The sequence below is a fragment of the Diuraphis noxia genome, unplaced genomic scaffold (assembly GCF_037042655.1).
Source record: "Diuraphis noxia isolate RWA-SAM2 unplaced genomic scaffold, SU_Dnox_SAM2 contig0005, whole genome shotgun sequence".
Lineage (NCBI taxonomy): Eukaryota > Metazoa > Arthropoda > Insecta > Hemiptera > Aphididae > Diuraphis > Diuraphis noxia.
In genome coordinates, this window is record NW_028301715.1 from 49,733,331 (window position 1) to 49,755,457 (window position 22,127).

General features: G+C 27.4%; 2 protein-coding genes across 2 annotated transcripts; both read left to right on the top strand.

Moving 5' to 3' along the window:
- Positions 1 to 85: 85 nt before the first annotated feature.
- Positions 86 to 8,845, top strand: LOC107163874 (cytochrome P450 4V2-like). The gene is made up of 11 exons (XM_015511480.2): positions 86 to 652; positions 3,644 to 3,750; positions 4,889 to 4,979; positions 5,799 to 5,987; positions 6,548 to 6,617; positions 6,704 to 6,830; positions 7,216 to 7,288; positions 7,391 to 7,572; positions 7,653 to 7,821; positions 8,049 to 8,228; positions 8,433 to 8,845. Exons 1-11 carry the CDS (start codon positions 466 to 468, stop codon positions 8,588 to 8,590), a joined length of 1,533 nt encoding a protein of 510 aa, XP_015366966.1. The 5' UTR covers positions 86 to 465; the 3' UTR covers positions 8,591 to 8,845.
- Positions 8,846 to 10,195: 1,350 nt separating this feature from the next.
- LOC107163879 (cytochrome P450 4V2-like) lies at positions 10,196 to 21,125 on the top strand. The gene is made up of 11 exons (XM_015511492.2): positions 10,196 to 10,659; positions 11,695 to 11,801; positions 13,036 to 13,126; positions 13,224 to 13,415; positions 18,725 to 18,794; positions 19,006 to 19,132; positions 19,594 to 19,663; positions 19,817 to 19,998; positions 20,059 to 20,227; positions 20,634 to 20,813; positions 20,886 to 21,125. Exons 1-11 carry the CDS (start codon positions 10,473 to 10,475, stop codon positions 21,041 to 21,043), a joined length of 1,533 nt encoding a protein of 510 aa, XP_015366978.2. The 5' UTR covers positions 10,196 to 10,472; the 3' UTR covers positions 21,044 to 21,125.
- Positions 21,126 to 22,127: the final 1,002 nt, after the last annotated feature.

The following is a 22,127-nucleotide window of genomic DNA, read 5'->3' on the forward strand; positions in this document are numbered from 1 at the left end:
GTATAATTGTTGAGCTGTATTAGTTGTTACTTAAGCTATTAATAAAAACAAAATTTAAAAAATGTAATATTATCAATTTCATTCTAACTAGGTAAAAATATAATATTATATAATACAAACGACCTCGAAGCTACGAAATCTGCAGTTGGGCTGGTTGTGCAAAAAATGAAACTATCATTGCGCCTCTCTTACTCTCACTCTCATTCTCTATCCAGTGTACCTCGGACAGCGATGGAGGGAGGAACGCCAACCGACTGGACGATCTAAGCAATAATATTGTGACCTACTGTGGAACGCAATCGGTTCTCAAGTATTCCACTCTTATGCGGGGTGAACGTATAAAATATTTTTATTTACACACACGTGAGTGAGCTGTCATCGTCGTCGTCCGCTCCGATTTTTCACGAAAACTGTGACTGAGGTCATCAGTCATTTAACACCAATCTGAATACGACCTATTATACCATGTTGGAACCCAACGTGTACAACATTGTGTTGATCCCGTTGGCGATTTTGATATCGTACGCGATATGGTTGCGACTCCGGAAGCCACTGGAATACCGGCGGATCTCGTCGCACGTGCCGTCCGCCACGAAAAGTCTTTGGAGCGAAATTATGTTTTCGTGCACCATAGCGATGAAGCACCCTAGAGGTACGGATCTATGAACTTCCGAAAGTGATATAGTTTATTTGTTTTTTTTTATTTAAATATAAGCAGAGGCCTAAAATTGTATTAATGGTACCTATACATTTAAGTAATTTTTAATAAATATATACAATAATTTAAATTGATTACAGTTAATACATTGATAATAAAAGTTATTTCGTACTATACTAATTATATAATATTATAACGGCATGAATATCATTATAATTATACTATAAAACTGTAAAATTGGTCAATTGTTATATTTTTATACACCCAAAATTCCGTGATTTGCCAAGCATGCTCGTTTCATTGTATTATTTTATATAAACTATAAAGCAATAATTAGTCAAATTTGATTTTTTAAATTTAAAATTCCACATTAACGCCAAGGAAGTAATGAGGTACCTACTTAACTACTTGAATAGGCGTTATATCATTAAGGAGAATGCCTTTTGTTTACAGTAAATTGTTAATCAAATGATTATTTTTGAAAATATTTATGTATTTATACAGTTTAGATTCAGAAAATATTTGTTGAGCTATAAAACTTTGTGCACTACTTTAACAATAATTATGGTTTTATATAGAATAAAAAATTTCAAATATTTAATGCTTAGTCTAATAGTTATACTAAATTTGGATAATTTTCATAAATTATCCAAATTTAATAGATTAATATAGTTTTAAGAAAATTATCGTAGCACAATATATCTTCTATATCTATCATCGCAAAATATTATATTTAGTACATAAATCTATTTTACCGTATCAACTAATAATTAGTATTTTCAACGTACCTACGACCTATACCATAAAAATAATAAGTTTCTTTCACCACAGACGTAGCGTTCAAGGATATAACAACTCTAATTAATTGAAAATCTCGTTTTTAGATTAAATTTGGTACAATTTCTAAAAATCAAAAACTTGATAAGTACAAAGGTATAACTTATAAAAATTATAGCGAGTGAGCATACGCGTGGTGAATCACATTGTATAAATGTATAACGATTAATTTACATACTTTTACGTAGGTAAAACAATAGTTTTAAGTGATTTTTGTATTTATACATAACACAAAATTGTATATGAACGTTTATCAAAAAACTTACAAATTTTTACCTTTTGAGTGATTTTTTCATAATTATTTATTTTTTTAACAGTATTTTCAATATAAAAACAATAGATACTGCACTCATCACTGTTAAATTTCGCAGGATAACCCGTGTTTCTTTTGACTTAAGTTAAAATTATTTTAAGCCATTCAATCTTAAATAATTCTCGCTGGACTTATTGAAACTCGAGTTTTTCGTAAAATCAGCCATCAATTAAATCTGTAATAACAACTTTTCATTGAAAGCTACCAGTTGTTAAATTTTTACAAGAACCAAATATCAGTACGATTAGCTGATAAAAATGCATAAACAAAACAACTAGCATGCTGAATTATGTATGTAAATAGGTATAGGTAGGTACATCTGGGAATAATGACTATGCATACCGCGCTTCCGGTAAATCCGTGTAATCAACGCGTGCAGGTCTATATTAAATAATATGATGTCATTTAAGTATAATATCTATATTCATGTGAGCTTAAAATTTAAATCAAATAATACCATTTGTAGCACCCTAGCTAACCTATGTTTTTAAAAAATAATGAAAATATGACGATGTTCGTTCCAATAACAACCTGCAGAAATAATAAAAATTAATTTTAAATTTATAAAATTCGAATGAAATAAAACTTTAATACTTTAATAAATGATAATTTATTTTACATATTTAGAGTAAGTGCGATAGTTTTTATGTTAACTATAAATTCCACAGATTATAAGTTCCTGCACTAAATTAATATTATGGGCTGTATTTAAAATGTTTAGTCTACCTATGTCGTTTAAGTACTTCTTTGTGTTTTAAAAATTTCTGAACGATTAAGTCGTTTAATCGAAGATATAATTTATAAATTAATTTTATTGCGTAATCTACACATAATATAGCATATTCTATTCCCTATACATTTATATTTCTTAATTACATTTCCGTTACAATGATGATTGCAATACGATCAGACATTGTTTAGTCTTTAGTTAACTCCTCAAATATAATATTACAACCTTCATCAACGATTCAAACCTAACAGTCAACGAATTCCACCGAATCGTACAATTCATTTTAGCTTGGACATCAATTACGCAGCTAATAAAAGCTGAGGTGTCGATTTCACTACAACATAATCTAAAATAATAATAATTCAGGATTTTCAAGTTATTTTTTTTTATTATACAACTATTTTTGAACTTTTTAAGTTCACTCGATCATTTTGATTAGTTTTTAATTGATTTTTTTATTGGAAATCGATTTTTTAGCGGCATTCAACTTTTTGATTATCTACCTCAATACAAACGTTCTAGTTCATCAAAATACATTTAAACTGGATTTATCTAATTTGTTGTTCAGCTTTTCTCGATTCCGAACGAATTGTAAACGTACGATGTTTTCCTTTTTATGGGTACTCTTTTTAAGTTTGAAGTCTATAGTCGGTGCTCGGGGGAGGTAGTTTCTCGATTCTTTCAATAATTGCCCTTGATCGTAAGCGAAACAATAAAAAAATGTTCACGGAATGAAAAAGTTTAAACTGACGTAATTTTTACCAAACACAGCTTAAAATCGATGACGCGATTTTTTTCATTGTTACAACATAAACGTTTTGTTGTGAACAATATTGTATTTTCTTAATCGCTCTTATTTTAAATAAAAAGCTTAACTTTCATAATAAATTTTAAAAAAATATTGGTTTTTTAAAATAACCTAATTTTTCCTTAAAATTTATCTGCCTGATTGAACTTAAATGGAAATATAATTAAGTTCCACTATATTATATTACGAGTATAATCAAAACATTTTTATAAAAAAATTGTAAACATATAGTATTTATAACATTATATTTATATAGATGACCTACACGAAATCTAAATTTTTTTTTAATAATTTTAGATTTATTGCCATTCTTCATGGAAATATTTCGAAACAACGGTCCAATCGTTCATGTAAATATTACTGGACGGTCATATGTATTGTTAAATGATCCAGATGACATAAAAGTGAGTAAATTATAATTAATAAATGTACCGTTTAAGCTGTACTAAAGTTATTTAAGGTCCATTGATTTTAATATCTTGCGCTCATTCCTCTACATCGATTATGTAGGTACGATTACTTCAACGATAATTTAATACATTTAAAACACGTATTATATGATAAAAATATTAAATTAAGTACGATTTTTAATGTCAATAGTATTTTCGATAAAAATATCATTTTCATTTCATAAAAGCCTTCATCGTATAACCACACAACCCACTATTATCGTAAATCTATAATTAGACCTTTTGGAAGTCTAGCAAGAAGACAATGTATATACCAATGATCTCGAGATTTCTCAGGACATTGATATAGCAGAGGTGTCTAATACTGACCACAATTTTTTTTTAAATAATTTTTTAAACATTTAAATACTTAAAAAACTCACTATTGAAGTACCATCGGCGAATGGCTCATTTATCAGTCCTCTGTGTTAGCCTTATAATATTTATTTTTATCAATCATTTACCTAATTATTCACCTGTTATCTCTTATCAACCGTATTAATTGTACCAAATATATTATGTACACTATACAGGTTGAAGAATAGGTTATAGGTTCTAATAATAAATAGTTATATTCTTATATTATCACAAATTAATTTTAAGGAATATGTATTACATTTTATTAGAAACTAAATTTTTTCGGCCACTTATTATTTTGACTATAAATATTTATAAAAATTTAACAAGTTGATAATATTTTAGTCCTAAAACTATATTTCATGTGCAATGCGAATACCGTAGAATAATAAAAGCGGAGATATTGATGTGCACGAATCAAATAAATACAATACGATAAATTAATTTCAAGGTTTGGGATAAGATAAAAACGAAAATATGCAATAAAAAAAATATATATATTTCTGAACGTTATCATTATACGTGTAAAAAATACTAAACATTAATGATAGATTGAACGTTATTTGATTTACTTCTTCTTGAGTTATAATTTAATTTTAAAAAAAAAGTGATTTCGTGGAAATCGCTATCGTGTTTTTTTGCCATGTAACACTGTCTTGGCAGTTAATTTAATTATCTGAAACCTCTCATAAATATAAAATATGGAAATAAAACATTTATTTGTGTTGAATTATAGATTCTGTTATCCAGTACACAGTACATAAACAAAGGTCCCGAGTATGAGATGTTAAAACCGTGGCTGAACGATGGCCTTTTATTAAGCTCGGGTAAATAACCAATATTTTTTAAATAATTATTATTTTTATTATAACATGTAAACAATCATACATATTTTCAAGGCTTGAAACCGGTTATTTCCCAAAATGTTTTCCTTAAAATCATTTAAAAGAGATTTACAACTCATCAAATCGTGTCATTTTCTGTTTATTTAAGACAAAGGTATAACACTATGTAACCAGCATTCTGTTACCTATGTATTGAATATACAGAACACATAACAACACGGTGAAGCCCCCATTACCGTTATTTTAAACTGATTTTCATTCCAGGTTATCAATTTCCGGTTACCATAAAAATGTTTCAGTTAACATAAAACTTTGCAATAACATAATATCTTTTAACTGGTTAAGACTCGATTACCGATATTTAAAAATACGGAGTGCCGATGACTACGGTTACTCATGAAGTATAATATGTTTAATTTATTTTAGCTACTAAAATAATGTAAACTTGTAACTACTATGATTGTTTTATAATAAATTATTTCTTAAAACCATTCTTAAGTCATACTACACAGGTATTAATATTGTTTTCGAAAACAAACATTCCGGTAACTGAACTTTTTTTGAAACGATTATCGTTTAATCGGTAACCTATAATCTTTAATATAGTGTCGGAAACAGGTAACGACAAGACCGGTTTAAAACCAGTAACCAATATCAATTTTTTTTTTTTTTTTATTTCCAAACCTAACTGACAATTTCGATACGGTTTCAAGCCCTGCATAATTGATAAAAAAAAAAAAACATATGGATTAGGCATACATACAGCAGATAGCTAGCAAATTGTTAAACATCATTTTTTAGGTCTGAAATGGCAAAACCGTCGGAAGTTACTGACCAACACCTTTCATTTTAAGACATTAGACATGTACAATCCTGCCATCAATAAGCATGCAAAGGTATTTACGAAAAATCTTTTGGAAGCATGTGCGGACGATAAAGAAATCTCCATCATAGAATACGTGACATTATGTTCTCTAGACATCATCTGTGGTAATAATTGCTATTGCATTTTTTTAAAAGTTCAACGCGTGCAACTTTATAAGTTGAAACATTTCGTCAAAATATTAGGTTTTCAAAATCTTGTTTAAATTGTATTCGGAATTTTAGTTGATTGAGTTTGTATTAAAATACGTTTGGAAACAAATTTCAACTGGCGCCATTTTGATACTTAGAAACTATTTATAGCTTATAATAATATTATTGATAAATATTGCAGTCAGGTCTTTAGTCAAAACAAAAACTAATAAGTAAAAGCTTAAACCTATTAAAAAACATTAAAACTCATATTTACCTAATTTAGGCCAATCAATCAATAGATCTCACTATTTATTAAACGTCTTTGAAATTAAACCATTTTAGCATACATTTCTGTGAGTCACAGACTGTGACTAAAATACCCATAGAGTAATAATAATAATAATAATAATAATAATTACTCTATGAAAATACCTATAACCACAGATTATATGAAAAAATATATAATTATATAAAATTTTTATATAATCTGTGCTATACCTAAAAAATCCTAATAAACTAATTTGTTGTCTTAGAAACAATTATGGGCACTGAAATGAATGCTCAAAAAGGGAAATCAATTGAATACGCCCATTCCATTAAAAGGTACAACCTAACATGTTGTATTTTAATTTATATTTACATTTGTAGCAATACTACAAAATGCTAATTTACAATTATTGTTTTTAAAGTGCTTGCAGGTCAGTGATTGATCGAGTTTTTAAATTTTGGCTTTGGAATGATCTGATCTATAGAATAAGCGAAAGTGGTCGGTCGTTTTTTAAATCAATTGGAGTGTTACACGATTTTACTGATAATGTTTGTATACTAAAAAATCTATAATTTTATATATAGTGACTTTTTTATTATGACAATAGCAATAGACATAAGTTGCAGTGTTTGCTTTCTCCTTTTTTAAATCATGACTATTTTCAAATCACAACCGATATTCTCTAAAATTTACTTAACAATTTCTGTGACTCGTTCATAAAACCTTACATTAAATAAATCCGTTCGAGAAAATCGAAAAAAATATAACTCTCCTATATTTTTAAAAACGAGGAATATTCAGTACGAAATCTAAGAGCCTATGCCTATGCTTGTGTCATTAGAGGTTATTAGATTGTGCCACAGAGTTGTACCGCATTTTAAAGTAATCCATTGACTGACCAAATACCATATTTGTCTTTAATTAATATTATAGGTTATCAAACGTAAACAATCATTGTTAAAAAATTCTGAAAATCAAATTGTTCAGCCCGAAAGCAAACCAGCTGGTACGTACCTACCTACAAATTATAGTTATCAATTTTCCTATCTGCGGGCATTATTTCCAGTTTGATGAGAACGCATACTTTTTCGTGCTTATAATCGTTTAGAAAAAAGGAAAACGAAATCGTTCTTGGATTTACTTCTGGACGTTTTCAATGACAACCCGGATCAGATGACTATTAAAGACATTCGAGAAGAAGTAGACACATTTCTCTTCGAAGGCCACGACACGTCGGCAATATCGATGACTATGACTCTTTTATTGCTGGGGATGCACCAAGATATTCAAGTAATAATATTTGTATTTTTTTTTCGTACATTGTTTTTCAGTGTGCGTAACATTTTAAATATAAAAACAGTTACTTTAAGGATCGCGCTAGAGAAGAGCTATATGGTATATTTGGTGACTCCGATCGAGATGCAACTATGGAAGACTTAAATGCCATGCGATATTTAGATGCAATCATTAAAGAATCACTTCGACTTTATCCTAGTGTTCCTAGTTTTACGAGAGAATTAGAAACAACGTTAAAGCTCAGTAAGTATTTTCCTTACTTGAAATATTAGTGATAAAATTAATATACTATCGTGGGAACAATTTTGGCCGTATAAACACATGCTTTACGAATACCTACCTAATAGTATATTAAAGGGAAACTGGAATATTTAAATATATACTTGATCCTTTATGTTTCATGTATATTTAATAATTATTATGTATAAATAATAAATATAAAAAAATATGTTGATATTATTTTTCGCTAGATAACTACAGAATTCCTCCAATGACAACAATGGTGATATTTCCCTACATTTTACACAGGAATGAGAACATTTTTACACAGCCTGAAGACTTTATTCCTGAAAGATTTTTAGACGAAGACAATAAATCAAAATTTTTATTTAGTTACATTCCATTCAGCGCAGGCGCAAGAAATTGCATTGGTAATTTAAACTTTTTATTTCGTACAGTATCCGAGAGATTAAATAATAAAATATTTTCGTTTACATACTAACGTATTATTATACGGATTATCTATGCGTGAAACGAAAATGTTATAAAAAATATCTTTTTCTAATACTGGCCTAAAAGAATTTTAGAAAAACAAAACAAATCATGTTCATCGGTTCAATTGGATCTTGTTTTAGGACAAAAATATGCAATGAATCAAATGAAAACCGTCATATCGACCGTCTTACGAAATGCAAAGATTTTATCATCGGGACGCAAAGAAGACATTAAAATTAGTATGCAATTACTTATCAGAATAGAGTCACTTCCAAAAGTGAAATTTTGTAAGCTTTAGTAATTTATAATTTATAAAAATATTATACATAACTACCTAGGTTGTTATTAATCATATAAAAACAATTTTTATGTGAAAATAACAGTCACAGAGTTAATATGTATACTTATGTATATCTTATATCTATGTATTATCGCCCAAAATTTACCGGTTTAATTTAAACATTATTCATTTTTTAAATATTTGATGTTTGATTTTTAGTTATCATACATATTTATATTATATAATATATTTGTATTTCTGAGTTAGAACAGATATGCTATTTACTATGTATAATTCACACTATTCAGCACTGCTCTGGCCTATCAAACACAATAAAAGTTTGATAAAATTAATAAGTAAAACAGTAAGTTTGATCAAATTACCGACTTTGAATGAGAGAGCATAATTGAAGTGTCAACAAACATGATATTATTTATTCGTGCATTTAAAAATTATTAATTCGTAGCAGTACCAATCCTACAAATGTAAGAAATATGTCAAAAATATTTAAAGTTACAAAATAGGTAGTAAAAAGTTAACAGTAAACTGGTGGTAACAAACGATATACGATACACCCGTAGAATAAAACCACTGTATCAATGTAAATAATTTTAAATTTTCTTAAAAAATGTCTATTCCTACTAACGAACTACGAACAATATCTCAGATACTGCAGACCAACAAACACAAGCAGCTACAGTGCTATAATTAGTGTCTTACGGAATGCGTGAAAAAAATGTGTCTGTTCGGCACCAAACAATATAATATATTGGTATTATAATTTTGAACTCTTACAGATGACGTTTAATTATTCGCATAACTCAATAAGGTTCAATTAGGTACAGAGCGGTTATAAAGGTCATCTGTCTATACACTTTTGGACGAAAAACTAAGTGAATAACCAACCATTGCAATTTAATAATGATAGTATATTTTATTATAAAAATTTTGAATTCGTCGAATTTAATCCTCACCTTTAACTAAAAATATATATATATATATATGGAACAGTAAGTATATTATAGGTTAAATTCGAGATTTATAATCAATTATATTAGTATATAATGATGTACCTATTGATTAAGAGCATAAAAGTTGCAGCGATGGCATAAAAGCGATTTTAACACATTTAATTTTATAAGTCAAATATGTTTCAATTGAATAATTATTATACAACAAAATAATAGAATATTTCTATTTTTATGAAAACGTTTATTAATGCCGTTTGTTGTTCTTTTGCATAATATAAATATATTTAGTCACTTAAGATCAGTTTAATTTATTTCAATTATTGTATTCGCCGTAAAGCAGAAACCGAAAAAAATAATGATTTTTGTTTCGATTATATTGTAAACGGTTAAAAATTACAAAAAATTACCAAATAATGCAGAATAAAAATGAGTTATTTTAATTTTTTAATTCGTTTGTTGTCGTTGAAAACCATATATTTTTAGTTAAAAAAGACTACATTGTTGTCTTGAATACAAAAAATCATAAATACCTAATGATGTCGTATATCATTGCCGTTGTATGATTACAACAAGAATTATTATTATGCACTACGACTGTGACCTCGGGGATAATGCAAATCAGTTATCACATTTTGAGCGACGTTGTACACGTCAAACTTCGCCAGATCGGTGCCGATCGCCTTACAAAATCAAACACATTTTTTGTACCGGGCACAACAAGCCTGCGTAACTTAACACCGTAAGCTCGTGAATGACTGTATAGTGTCATGTAATATCATTATTTATAATACATTTCTTATTGTTTAATATTTATAATATATCATATTGAATATCGAGACGACATAATAATAATATTGTTCATCATACTAATTATTATCCTCTACGCCAAAATCGGTTGATTTGAACTGACTTCCACGGCCGTAACGGAAATGATCGAGCTGAACTTTTACAGTGTGGTTTTGATGCCATTAGCGGGTTTGATATCGTACGCAATATGGTCGCGACTGCGCATGCCTGTTGAATACCGACAGATATCATCTCACGTGCCGTCTGTCACAAAAAGTTTTTGGACTGAGATGGTGCTTTCGTGGAAACTCGCGATGCTTCAGCCTAAAGGTATGCCTACGCTCTTAACTCGTTGCAACAATCGATAATAATTTATCTTAATTGATTTTCGATCCGATCGATCGATCGATGACCACGCGTGTAATACCATGACATAGGTATAATAATATTATATATATAGGTAAAATATTATTGTGCAGACCCAACCAACATTATCCGTCAGTTCGTCTGCGTATACATCGAAACGGTATAGAAGGTTTACCTATAATAGCCAGTACTTAAGTACAAGGTGATTCTTTTATGAAACTATAAGCACACTTTTTGTTAAAAAGTATCGATATTTTTTGACGATATAGTTTTATAAAAATCAAATTTCAAAAGAGTAAAGTTATAAGCCAATATCTGCCAATTAATTGTTTGTACCCATGTGGGGGTAAGTAAATCAACACTTATTGTTATTTGAAATACAATTGTTTTACCTACAATATTCATCGAAACTCGCAGAAAATAGCATTCTACTTCTGAATATGAAATTATGCTATCATTTAAGTAAAAACTTAACAATTAGGTATTGCCGATTTTAAGAAATGCAGAATTTATATAAAACTTGAAAACAAAACTCACGTAAAAGATGTAACAAATTACTAAATCACGTACCTAATTGAAAAACTATTATGAAATATTTACGTATTCTTATATTTGACTAGAAATAATAATGTAAATACAAAACGATCAAGTATACCACATAACAATAGAAAGAATATTAGAATTTAAAAACTAAATCAGACATATGAACCAGTTGCCCTTAAATTATCTTTTTTATACCATTTATCCTCAAACTCCCTAGAACAAGTTTCCCCAGTTCCTATTAACACATTATATACATTATAAACGATTCAATAGCTGGCGTAAAATCTGATAGGTATATATGTAAATGAATAAAAATAAAAATAAACCATATACAATCAAAGAATAAATACAAAACCTATTTATAATAATAATAATAAGCGGCATACGATGTATTTTGTCAAAAAAAAAATAAAAAAAGATTAGACTAATAACATATTTTTTCCACAAATTATTTAGATATAATACCATTTGTAACGGAGTTATTTAGAGAGAATGGTCCAGTAGTTCATTTTAACCTTGCAGGCAGATCTTACGTTTTACTTAACGATCCAGACGATTTAAAAGTAAGTATATTTTAAATTAATTTAAATATATTACACAATAATATCTCATAAAATATTACATATTTAAATAATTTAACCCAACCTAACCTATGAATATTATATGTTGATCACATAAATTAATAAATAATTTATATAATCAACGGAAATATGAGTTTACTTAAGCTCTTAATAACATACTACTTTTGTGAGTTTATCAAAGATTTAACAATTTAACAATTACCTATCAAATGATTGCATGTTTAAAATAAATACAAATTCAATTATACGAGTATTTATATTTATAAGAGTATTGTAATGACTGATAACCTTTAAAAATTACCCATTTGGCCATTTATAGTATACTTTATTATCTATAAAATTTATCTAATTTTTTTTAATTCAGTTTACCTCAAAATAAACCCCTAAGGCTCTAATTGATTTTTTATAAGATTATAACAAAATATGTTTGTGTTATAAAACAAAAAATAAATACTTTAAGATTAGATCGATACATTTTCAATTATTAGTTTTTTTTTTTTTTTTATAATAATCAATATTTATAAGATTTTGAATTTTTTATAATGATTAATAAATCATTAAAAACCTATAAGTTATTGTCTACCAATATGGTGTACCTGCTATGATGCTAAAAAACGATTAATTAAAACGACTAGTGAGTTTCTTTAACAATAGCCGGACATAAAAATGTAAATAAAAAAATATAAATATTAAATTCAATTTCCACACTATCACCACCGATGCCATATTCATAACCTCAACCCGGTCCGAAAAGTATTTCAAAATTTTGATGAACCTGCATAACTTGACCATATGATGAATTTGCATAAAAACAGTTTTATTATTCAGGGTGTTAGAATCAAACTGCAGTCTATTAATACCAACGCCATAATATTATCATAAACTTACCCTAACTTCAATAGGCATCACTTGGTAGACGATCGAGTGACGACTGGCGAGTATACATTGTAATATTTGTACTGATGATGAATCCGGGAAATCGCTGGTAACTGATTACGATAGATCGTAGCAATGGCATTTTGATCCGAATTTGTTGATTAGTTTTCGACCAACACGTTTCGGTATCGATGTCCTGCAAAACACCGCAAATCATTATAATAACAAATAAGTAATAGTACATCAGCTTTTAGTGATTAAAGATTGGTTGTCATCGGCTATTACAGTAAAATAATAATCATATACTATAAGGTTATTAATAAATGTGCATTTAATATAGATTCTGTTATCCAATACACAATATATCAAAAAAGGGCCAGAGTATGAAATGTTGAAACCATGGCTTAACGAAGGTCTTTTATTGAGCTCAGGTATTTTTGTCACGGTTAAATGAAACAATAATGCACACACATTTCTGTAACTCGATAACAAACATTACATAGGTATTTATAATGTCATAATATATAGGTCAGAAATGGCAGAGTCGACGAAAACTCCTCACCAACACGTTTCACTTCAAGACATTAGACATGTACAATCCTTCCATAAACAAACACTCGCGCATATTGGTGGATAAGCTATTGGACGCGTCTGCAAACGACGATAAAGAAATCTCCATCTCTGAATACGTGACTTTGTGTTCTCTGGACATTATTTGTGGTAACTTTTATTACGAACCATTTAATTTTCTGTAGTTATAACTGGTAGGTGTACACACTACCACTGAACTGTAAATATATACCGGAAAACTTATTTCGTTATCACAATGTCTCCCTATTAGATTCTGAACGAAGTGATGAATGTATTGATTTTACAATGATGTGTGTGTTTTTTTTTTTTTTTTTTTTTTTTTTTTTTTTTTTTTTTGTGTCTGTGTACAGCATAACTAGTCGAAATAATGCTTCGATTTCAAACTTTGGGGGTGGTTTCCGATGTAAAATTGAAGATCCTTGATGCATTATAGAGGTCAAAAGTAAACATTTTCCAACAGTTTTCAAAAAATCGAGAAAAACAAAAAAAAAAATGACAGAAAAACGGGAATTTTTACGCAAAATCAGTTGTCGACCAAATCGATTTTTTTATATGGTTGTAATTAAAAAAATAATCACTTTAAATACTTGAAATTTTCACCAAATGTTTATGTTAGTGTTCTCTATATACAGTTTAATTTTCAAAAATTTTTGACTTTTTTTGAGTTATTTATAGACCACTGAAATTTACACTTTTTTTGAGAATTTTTTTTTGAAGTGTCGGTAAAAAAATGTTGGACGACCAAAAAAACTTGAAAATTTAATACAAGGTTCCTTATGAGTTTTTCTTATTGTAGCTAAAAAAAATTAAAAATCGTAAGTCACAATTTTTTTTAATAAGCTTTTATAGTTCAAAATTTTACGAAATCTGTCGAAAACGCGAAAATTTGCAAGTAATTTTGAAGATGAAAAATCATAAAATTTTTTACGTTTATAACTAAGGATTAAAAATACAACACTAAGTTCTCCATAAGTTTTCTTTCAAGTAGCTATAGAGAAAACTCGAAGTATCATTATAGAAAAAATTTTAAGTGCGTTTGAATTTTAAATTTTTACGAAATAGCGTAACGATAACGATTTATCCTGAAACGATTTTAAATATTTGTTATTATTCAAAAAGTATAAGTCCTAGATACTTGAAAATTTTACCAGTTATTAGGATTGGTATTTTCTTTACATGATTAAATTTTCAAAATATTTTGACTTTTTTTGAGATATTTATAGACGACTGAAATTTTCAATTTGTCTGAAAATTTTTTTTTGAAGTGTCGATAAAATTTTTTTGGCCCTATCAAAATACTTGAAAATTTAATAAAAAGTTCCTCATAAGTTATTCTTAAAGTGATTAATAAATTATAAGAATACATAGGCACAATTTTTTTTTATAAGCGTTTATAGTTCAAATTTTTACGAAATCTGTCGAAAATGTGAAAATTTGCAAGTAATTTTGAAGCTGAAAAATCATAAAATTGTTTGTGTTTATAACTAAAGATTATGAATACATCACTAAGTTTTCCATAAGTTTTACTTCAAGTAGCTATAGAGAAAACTCGAAGCGTCATTATAGGAAAAATTTTAATTGCGTTTGAATTTTAAATTTTTACGAAATAGCGTAACGATAACGATTTATCCTGAAACGATTTTAAGTATTTGTTATTATTCAAAAAGTATGAGTCCTAGATACTTGAAAATTTTACCAGTTATTAAGATTGGCATTTTCTTTACATGATTCTTACCGGTTCTTTTGGTTATAGCAGTAATAAATAAAAATAAGTATAAACTTATAGGACTATATATGCGTATATGCCACCAGTCCCTAAAGTATTCAAATTTTCGTACTACACACATAGTTCCAAATCAGTCAAATCTAAATTATACATAGTACGTATCAAAATAATAATATGTATTTACAAAAAATTGTTTTTATATAAAACTCATTTTAAGGCTTCTAACACATTTTTACAATAGCAGGTGAAAAATAAAATTAAAAAGTAGGTAAGTCGTGGATGTCGCTCTGCTGTACAGTAGGTTACTGTAATGGATGGGATTAAATTTGAATGCAATGATAGGTATCATTGTATACGAAAAACGATTCTGAACGGAGATGATTTGTCAGTCTAGGATATATTATATTTAAATATTGTCATATATTCTATTTTGAAACAAATATTTTATTTTACAATTAAGACGCATTTTGCACAAGGCATGGTTAATCAATTAATGTAGTTATCATAATTCATAATACCTTATATATTCGAATACCTGGTTTGAAGATAAATCGTTATCATTACGCGATTTCATAAAAATTTAAAACTTGAACGCTCAAAACATTTTTCCTATAATGACGCTTCAAATTTTCTCTATAGCTATTTGAAGCAAAACTTGTGGAAAACTTGGTGTTAAATTTTATAACCTTAGATATAAATACAAACAATATTATGAATTTTGAACTACAAAATAATTTGCAAATATTCATGGTTTTGACGAATTTTTGTCAATATTTGAAATTCAAATGCTAATAAAAATTTAATTTGAATTTCCGGTAGACATTTTTTTTGTGATAAAGATTGACAAATTTGTAAGAAATCTTGTATTAAATTTTCAAATATTAGATTTAAAAAGAAAATTTTTTATGAATTTCTAACTTATAATAAGTTGCGAATTTACGTGATTTTTACGTGATTTTTACGTATGTTGTCAAAATTAAAATTTAAATGCTTGTAAAAAAAAAATGTGACAATACATTTCTTGTATTTTTCAACTGATATTGTAAAAATATTTTAGGAGCCTTGTATTAAATTTTCAAATCTTAGGTATAAAAAGAAAATTTTTTATGAATTTCTAGAATAAAATAATTTACGAATTTTCGTGATTCTTACGATGTTGTCAAAATTAAAATTTGAATGCATGTAAAAACAAAATGTTGCTATATATTTCTTTTATTTTTCAACTGCAATTGTAAAAATATATTATGAGCCTTGTATTAAATTCTCAAATCTTAGAATTAAAAATAAAAACTTTTATGAATTTCTATCTAAGATAATTTGAACATTGCCGTAATTTTTATGTATTTAGTCAAAATTTGAACTGTAAAATCTTATAAAAAAAATTTGTGACAATATATTTCTTTTATTTTTCAACTGCTATTGTAAAAATATGATAGGAGCCTTGTATTAAATTCACAAATCTTAGATTTAAAAAGAAAAACTTTTATGAATTTCTATCTAAGATAATTTGAACATTGCCGTAATTTTTACGTATTTAGTCAAAATTTGAAATTTAAATGCTTATAAAAAAAATTTGTGACAACGCATTTCTTTTATTATTCAACTACTATTGTAAAAATATGATAGGAGCCTTGTATTTAATTTTCAAATCTTAGATCAAAAAAGAAAAATTTTTATGAATTTCTATCTAAGATAATTTGAACATTGCCGTAATTTTTACGTATTAAGTCAATATTTGAACTTCAAATGCTAATAAAAAAAATTGTGCCTATGTATTTTTATAATTTTTTGATTACTATAAGAATAACTTATGAGGAACTTTGTATTCAATTTTCAAGTATTTTGATAGGGCCAAAAAAATTTTATCGACCCTTCCAAAAAATTTTCAGAAATATTGAAAATTTCAGTTGTCTATAAATATCTCAAAAAAAGTCAAAATATTTTGAAAATTAAATCATGTAAAGAAAATGCCAATCTTAATAACTGGTAAAATTTTCAAGTATTTAGGACTCATACTTTTTGAATAATAACAAATATTTAAAATCGTTTCAGGATAAATCGTTATCGTTACGCTATTTCGTAAAAATTTAAAATTCAAACGCAATTAAAATTTTTCCTATAATGACGCTTCGAGTTTTCTCTATAGCTACTTGAAGTAAAACTTATGGAGAACTTAGTGATGTATTCTTAATCTTTAGTTATAAACACAAAAAATTTTATGATTTTTCAACTTCAAAATTACTTGCAAATTTTCGCGTTTTCGACAGATTTCGTAAAATTTTGAACTATAAAAGCTTATTAAAAAAAATTGTGACTTACGATTTTTAATTTTTTTTAGCTACAATAAGAAAAACTCATAAGGAACCTTGTATTAAATTTTCAAGTTTTTTTGGTCGTCCAACATTTTTTTACCGACACTTCAAAAAAAAATTCTCAAAAAAAGTGTAAATTTCAGTGGTCTATAAATAACTCAAAAAAAGTCAAAAATTTTTGAAAATTAAACTGTATATAGAGAACACTAACATAAACATTTGGTGAAAATTTCAAGTATTTAAAGTGATTATTTTTTGAATTACAACCATATAAAAAAATCGATTTGGTCGAAAACTGATTTTGCGTAAAAATTCCCGTTTTTCTGTCATTTTTTTTTTGTTTTTCTCGATTTTTTTGAAAACTGTTGGAAAATGTTTACTTTTGACCTCTATAATGCACCAAGGATCTTCAATTTTACATCGGAAACCACCCCCAAAGTTTGAAATCGAAGTATTATTTCGACTAGTTATGCTGTACACAGACACAAAAAAAAAAAAAAAAAAAAACACACACATCATTGTAAAATCAATACATTCATCACTTCGTTCAGAATCTAAAATATAGTCACAATTTTTATTTACGAGCTTTCAAATTTTGAATTTTGACAACATACGTAAAAATCATGAAAATTCGTGAATTATTTTATGCTAGAAATTCATAAAAAAATTTCCTTTTATATCTAAGATTTGAAAATTTAATATAAGGCTCCTAACATATTTTTACAATAGCAGGTGAAAAATAAAAGAAATATGTTGGCACAATTTTTTTTTACAAGTGTTCAAAGTTTGAATTTTGACAACATAAGTAAAAATCACGAAAATTCACAAATTATTTTAAACTAGAAATTCATAAAAATTTTTCTTTTTAAATCTAAGATTTGAAAATTTTTAATAATCTATAATATATCCTAGACAGATAAACTGTCTTCGTTCAGAATCGTTTTTCGTATACAATGATATAATAATATCATTGGATTCAAATTTAATTCCATCCATTACAGTAACCCACTTGTAACCTAGCTACTATACAGCAGAGCGACATCCACGACTTACCCGCTTTTTTTGTTTTTTTTGTTCTATAACGATTGAAGATAAACATACATTACGTGCTCATATATTTGTGTTTTTTTTACAAATATATGTTTAAAACTCCAATGGAAATATAAATATTCTAAAGATGTCATAATAGCAGATAGCATACTTTTATACAAGAGAATATTTTCAATACACAAATTATATTATATATGTATAATAATACGCGTTCCATGTTTTCGGTTCAGTGAGAGTTGCGTGGCCGAAATATTTCGGATATATAATTTGATGAAATACATAATGTAAACAAAATAACTAAGACCACTATTATCAAAATTCGTGTCTATTAAGTATATTGTTTGTTTTAGAAACGATTATGGGCACTGAAATGAACGCTCAAAAAGGTAAATCAGCTGAATATGTTCATTCGATTAAGAGGTATACCTATATTTTAAAATATACTGATATACTTACCAATGAAACTAAATAAAGAATAATTATTTAGTGTGGTTACAGTTAGAAATCGTTATAATTTTTAACAAAACAATAAAATGAATATTTTAATTAGTATATATTCAACTATATATCTATAATTACTCAAATTAATACATTGAATTATAATCATTTATCATTTTGTTTATTTTTGAAGTGCTTGCAAATCAGTTATTGAACGTATTTTCAAATTCTGGCTGTGGAATGACCTGGTTTTTAAAATGAGTAAAAGTGGTCAAAGTTTTTTTAAATCAATCAAAGTTCTACACGAGTATACTGATAATGTTTGTACATTCGTATTTTAAAATAATACATTTTAATCATTTACTTAACCATTAAGGGTAGTTCTTACACTGTCGTTAACGTAACTTAACCAAGTTACGTATAACGGTTAACCGACGGTTAGTGGGATTTTTATCGGCAGAATTCCTCCGGTTAAGTTTCTGTTAATTTAAAGTTAAAACAAGTTACAATATCTGTTTAAAACAGATATTGTAAGAACGGCCCTTAATGCTTATTGTGAAAATTATATAATTAACGCCACTATCAACTAACACGATCGGTAAAAGAGACATGATATGAAATATTGGATTTTATCCATAGTTATTCTGTCAATCACCGTCCATCGATAATGTATATAATGTATAAGGTATAACCTTATAGAGATGCATAGATAGATCGCCTTCGCATGGTGCTCCCTGAGTGTCATACGATGTAAAAAACATATATTGTGTTTTTAATTTAGGTAATTAAAAGTAAACGAGCGTCGTTGAATAACTCTGGAATTGAAAAAGTTCAGTCAGACAGTAAATTTGGTATGTACAAAATTAAAGATAATTGTTATTTTCCCAGACCATCATAAATTTCAATAAATTCAATATTTTTAAAATTGATTAATCCTATTTATTCCGTATTTATGAAAATACCACTTACACAGTTACACATATTTTGTTCTACCGATCGTTTAGGAAAAACGCAAAAGAAATCGTTCTTAGACTTACTCCTTAATGTTTTGAACGACACGCCGGATCAGATGAGTGACAGAGACATTCGTGAGGAAGTAGATACGTTTCTTTTTGAAGGACATGACACATCTTCCATTGCGATGACGATGATTTTGGTTTTACTGGGGATGCATCCGGACATACAAGTAAGGTTTTTTTTTTTGCTTCGTTTTACTTTTTAACAATACCTAATTGTTATTTAACAGGATCGAGCCAGAGACGAACTACGTAGCATTTTTGGATACTCTAATAGAGATGCAACGATGGAAGATTTAAATGCTATGAAATATTTGGAAGCCGTAATAAAAGAATCGCTTAGAATGTATCCAAGTGTGCCGGCTTTTACGAGAGAACTAGATAAACCATTGCACCTCAGTCAGTATTTCAAATCTCCATAATGTTATTTTTTTTAATTATTAGAAATTTAGTTACTCTTTCGTTTTAATTCGTTCTAGTTTTTATAAATAGATTTAATTTCATTATAAACAACGTCAGTATATAATTATTTTCAAATAATAAAAATTCATTTGTATTTATTACGGTACTCCAATGATTCGTATAGTCAAATTATAATTATTTAATAAATAAAATAAATCGCAATGCATAAAATGATAAATTTTTAACTATAAGTCAATCAAGTTAACATTTTTGATTCATAGGTACGTATTAAAAATACAATTCGTAAAAAGTGGTAATACTATAAATGTATATCCAATGTGAATACATTGATTTTATATTGCGTCAAAAGCATTTTGTATAATATTGTTTTAATTTTTTTCAGACAAATATATTATTCCTCCAATGACTACAATTACGGTATATCCCTTTATTCTACACCGTAATGAAGAAATATATCCAAATGCTGAAGAATTTATCCCTGAAAGATTTTTGGACGAAGAAAATAAGGCGAAGTTTATATTCGGATATTTACCATTTAGCGCCGGCGCTAGAAACTGCATTGGTATGATTGGTTTCGTTTTTGAAAATGTTCAACAAAAACATATTTTGAAACACACCTTGGTTAATGTTTTAGGACAAAAGTATGCTATGAATCAAATGAAAATAGTTGTATCAACTATTTTACGGAATGCTGGGTTTGAATCTATAGGACGAAAAGAAGATATTCAAATCAGTAGTCAATTAATTATAAGAATCGAGTCACTTCCAAAAATGAAATTTTATAAGCTTTAATATAATTATAAATGGCGTATTGAATAGGTGTAAAAATTATTTATTATTGTTCCATATAAAATATTTTATTTGAGTACATAAATTGTAATTTATTAATGCATTAGCTAAGGATAGGCAATACCTATATGTTTTTTTTTATAAAATAAACTTTTATCCAAAAGGTAAAAACTAAAAAGTATTTTGACAACAGCACAGTGCAGTAATGTTATGTTAAATTTTGGGAACAGAGGTACATCAAATGATATTCAATTTAATTGTTAAGATAATTGTGTATTGTTAATGTTGTCGTTTATTCGTTTTTACACTTAAAAAACGTACGATAATAATTGTATATTATACATTTAATATCCTAGGTACACGAAAGAGTTGTTGGTATCCATAAAAAAAAGGAAAGTAAATAACCTCTTTGCTTTACAAAAAAAAACCACTTTACCGTACAGTAGGTGTAGAGTGTTATGCGTATGTTAATTTGAATTCAATGATAAATCATTGCATCGTGTAAAAAAATGATTTATAGTATTATGAGGTAATCTAATAATAATAATGACTTCTCCTAACGTTGTGTTAAGCTTTCAAGGTTTTTGTTCATTATTTAATAAAAAACCCAAACATTTCAAATGTCTATAAATACCTAAAAAATATATATATATAAAGTACTAATTCAAATATTTAGTTAAAACTGAAAGTATCTACGGCTAATTATTTTTAAATTAGAACAAAATAGGAATATTTGACTTTGACGAAAACCGGTATTGCATAAAAATGTTGCTGTAATTTCCCGATTGTCTATTTCGAAACATCCTGAGATCTTTCAATTTTGACCTCCCAAAAGTACCGACTGGTAGCTAGATCCAATTCGCTGTCAAAAAACACTTGATTGAAGCATTTTTCTTAATATAAACTCGTGTAAACATCCACCAAACGATGAATCGCAAAGAATGTAAAAACAATAAATTAATCACTCCACTCGGAATATAAATGACTGGTAAAAAATAGTTTTGGGATGTAGTTATCTTGTAGCAGTAAAACACTAAGCTGTGTATAAAAAGTTAGGTCCTACCAAACGCAGTCTATCAGTGTTAAC

Coding starts and splice junctions, on each gene's coding strand:
- LOC107163874 (XM_015511480.2), top strand. CDS start 466: ATGTTGGAACCCAACGTGTACAACATTGTGTTGATCCCGTTGGCGATT. Junction 6,618..6,703: donor TACGCCCATTCCATTAAAAG/GTACAACCTAAC, acceptor TTGTTTTTAAAG/TGCTTGCAGGTCAGTGATTG. Junction 7,822..8,048: donor AGAAACAACGTTAAAGCTCA/GTAAGTATTTTC, acceptor ATTTTTCGCTAG/ATAACTACAGAATTCCTCCA.
- LOC107163879 (XM_015511492.2), top strand. CDS start 10,473: ATGATCGAGCTGAACTTTTACAGTGTGGTTTTGATGCCATTAGCGGGT. Junction 13,416..18,724: donor TTCTCTGGACATTATTTGTG/GTAACTTTTATT, acceptor TGTTTGTTTTAG/AAACGATTATGGGCACTGAA. Junction 18,795..19,005: donor TATGTTCATTCGATTAAGAG/GTATACCTATAT, acceptor TTATTTTTGAAG/TGCTTGCAAATCAGTTATTG.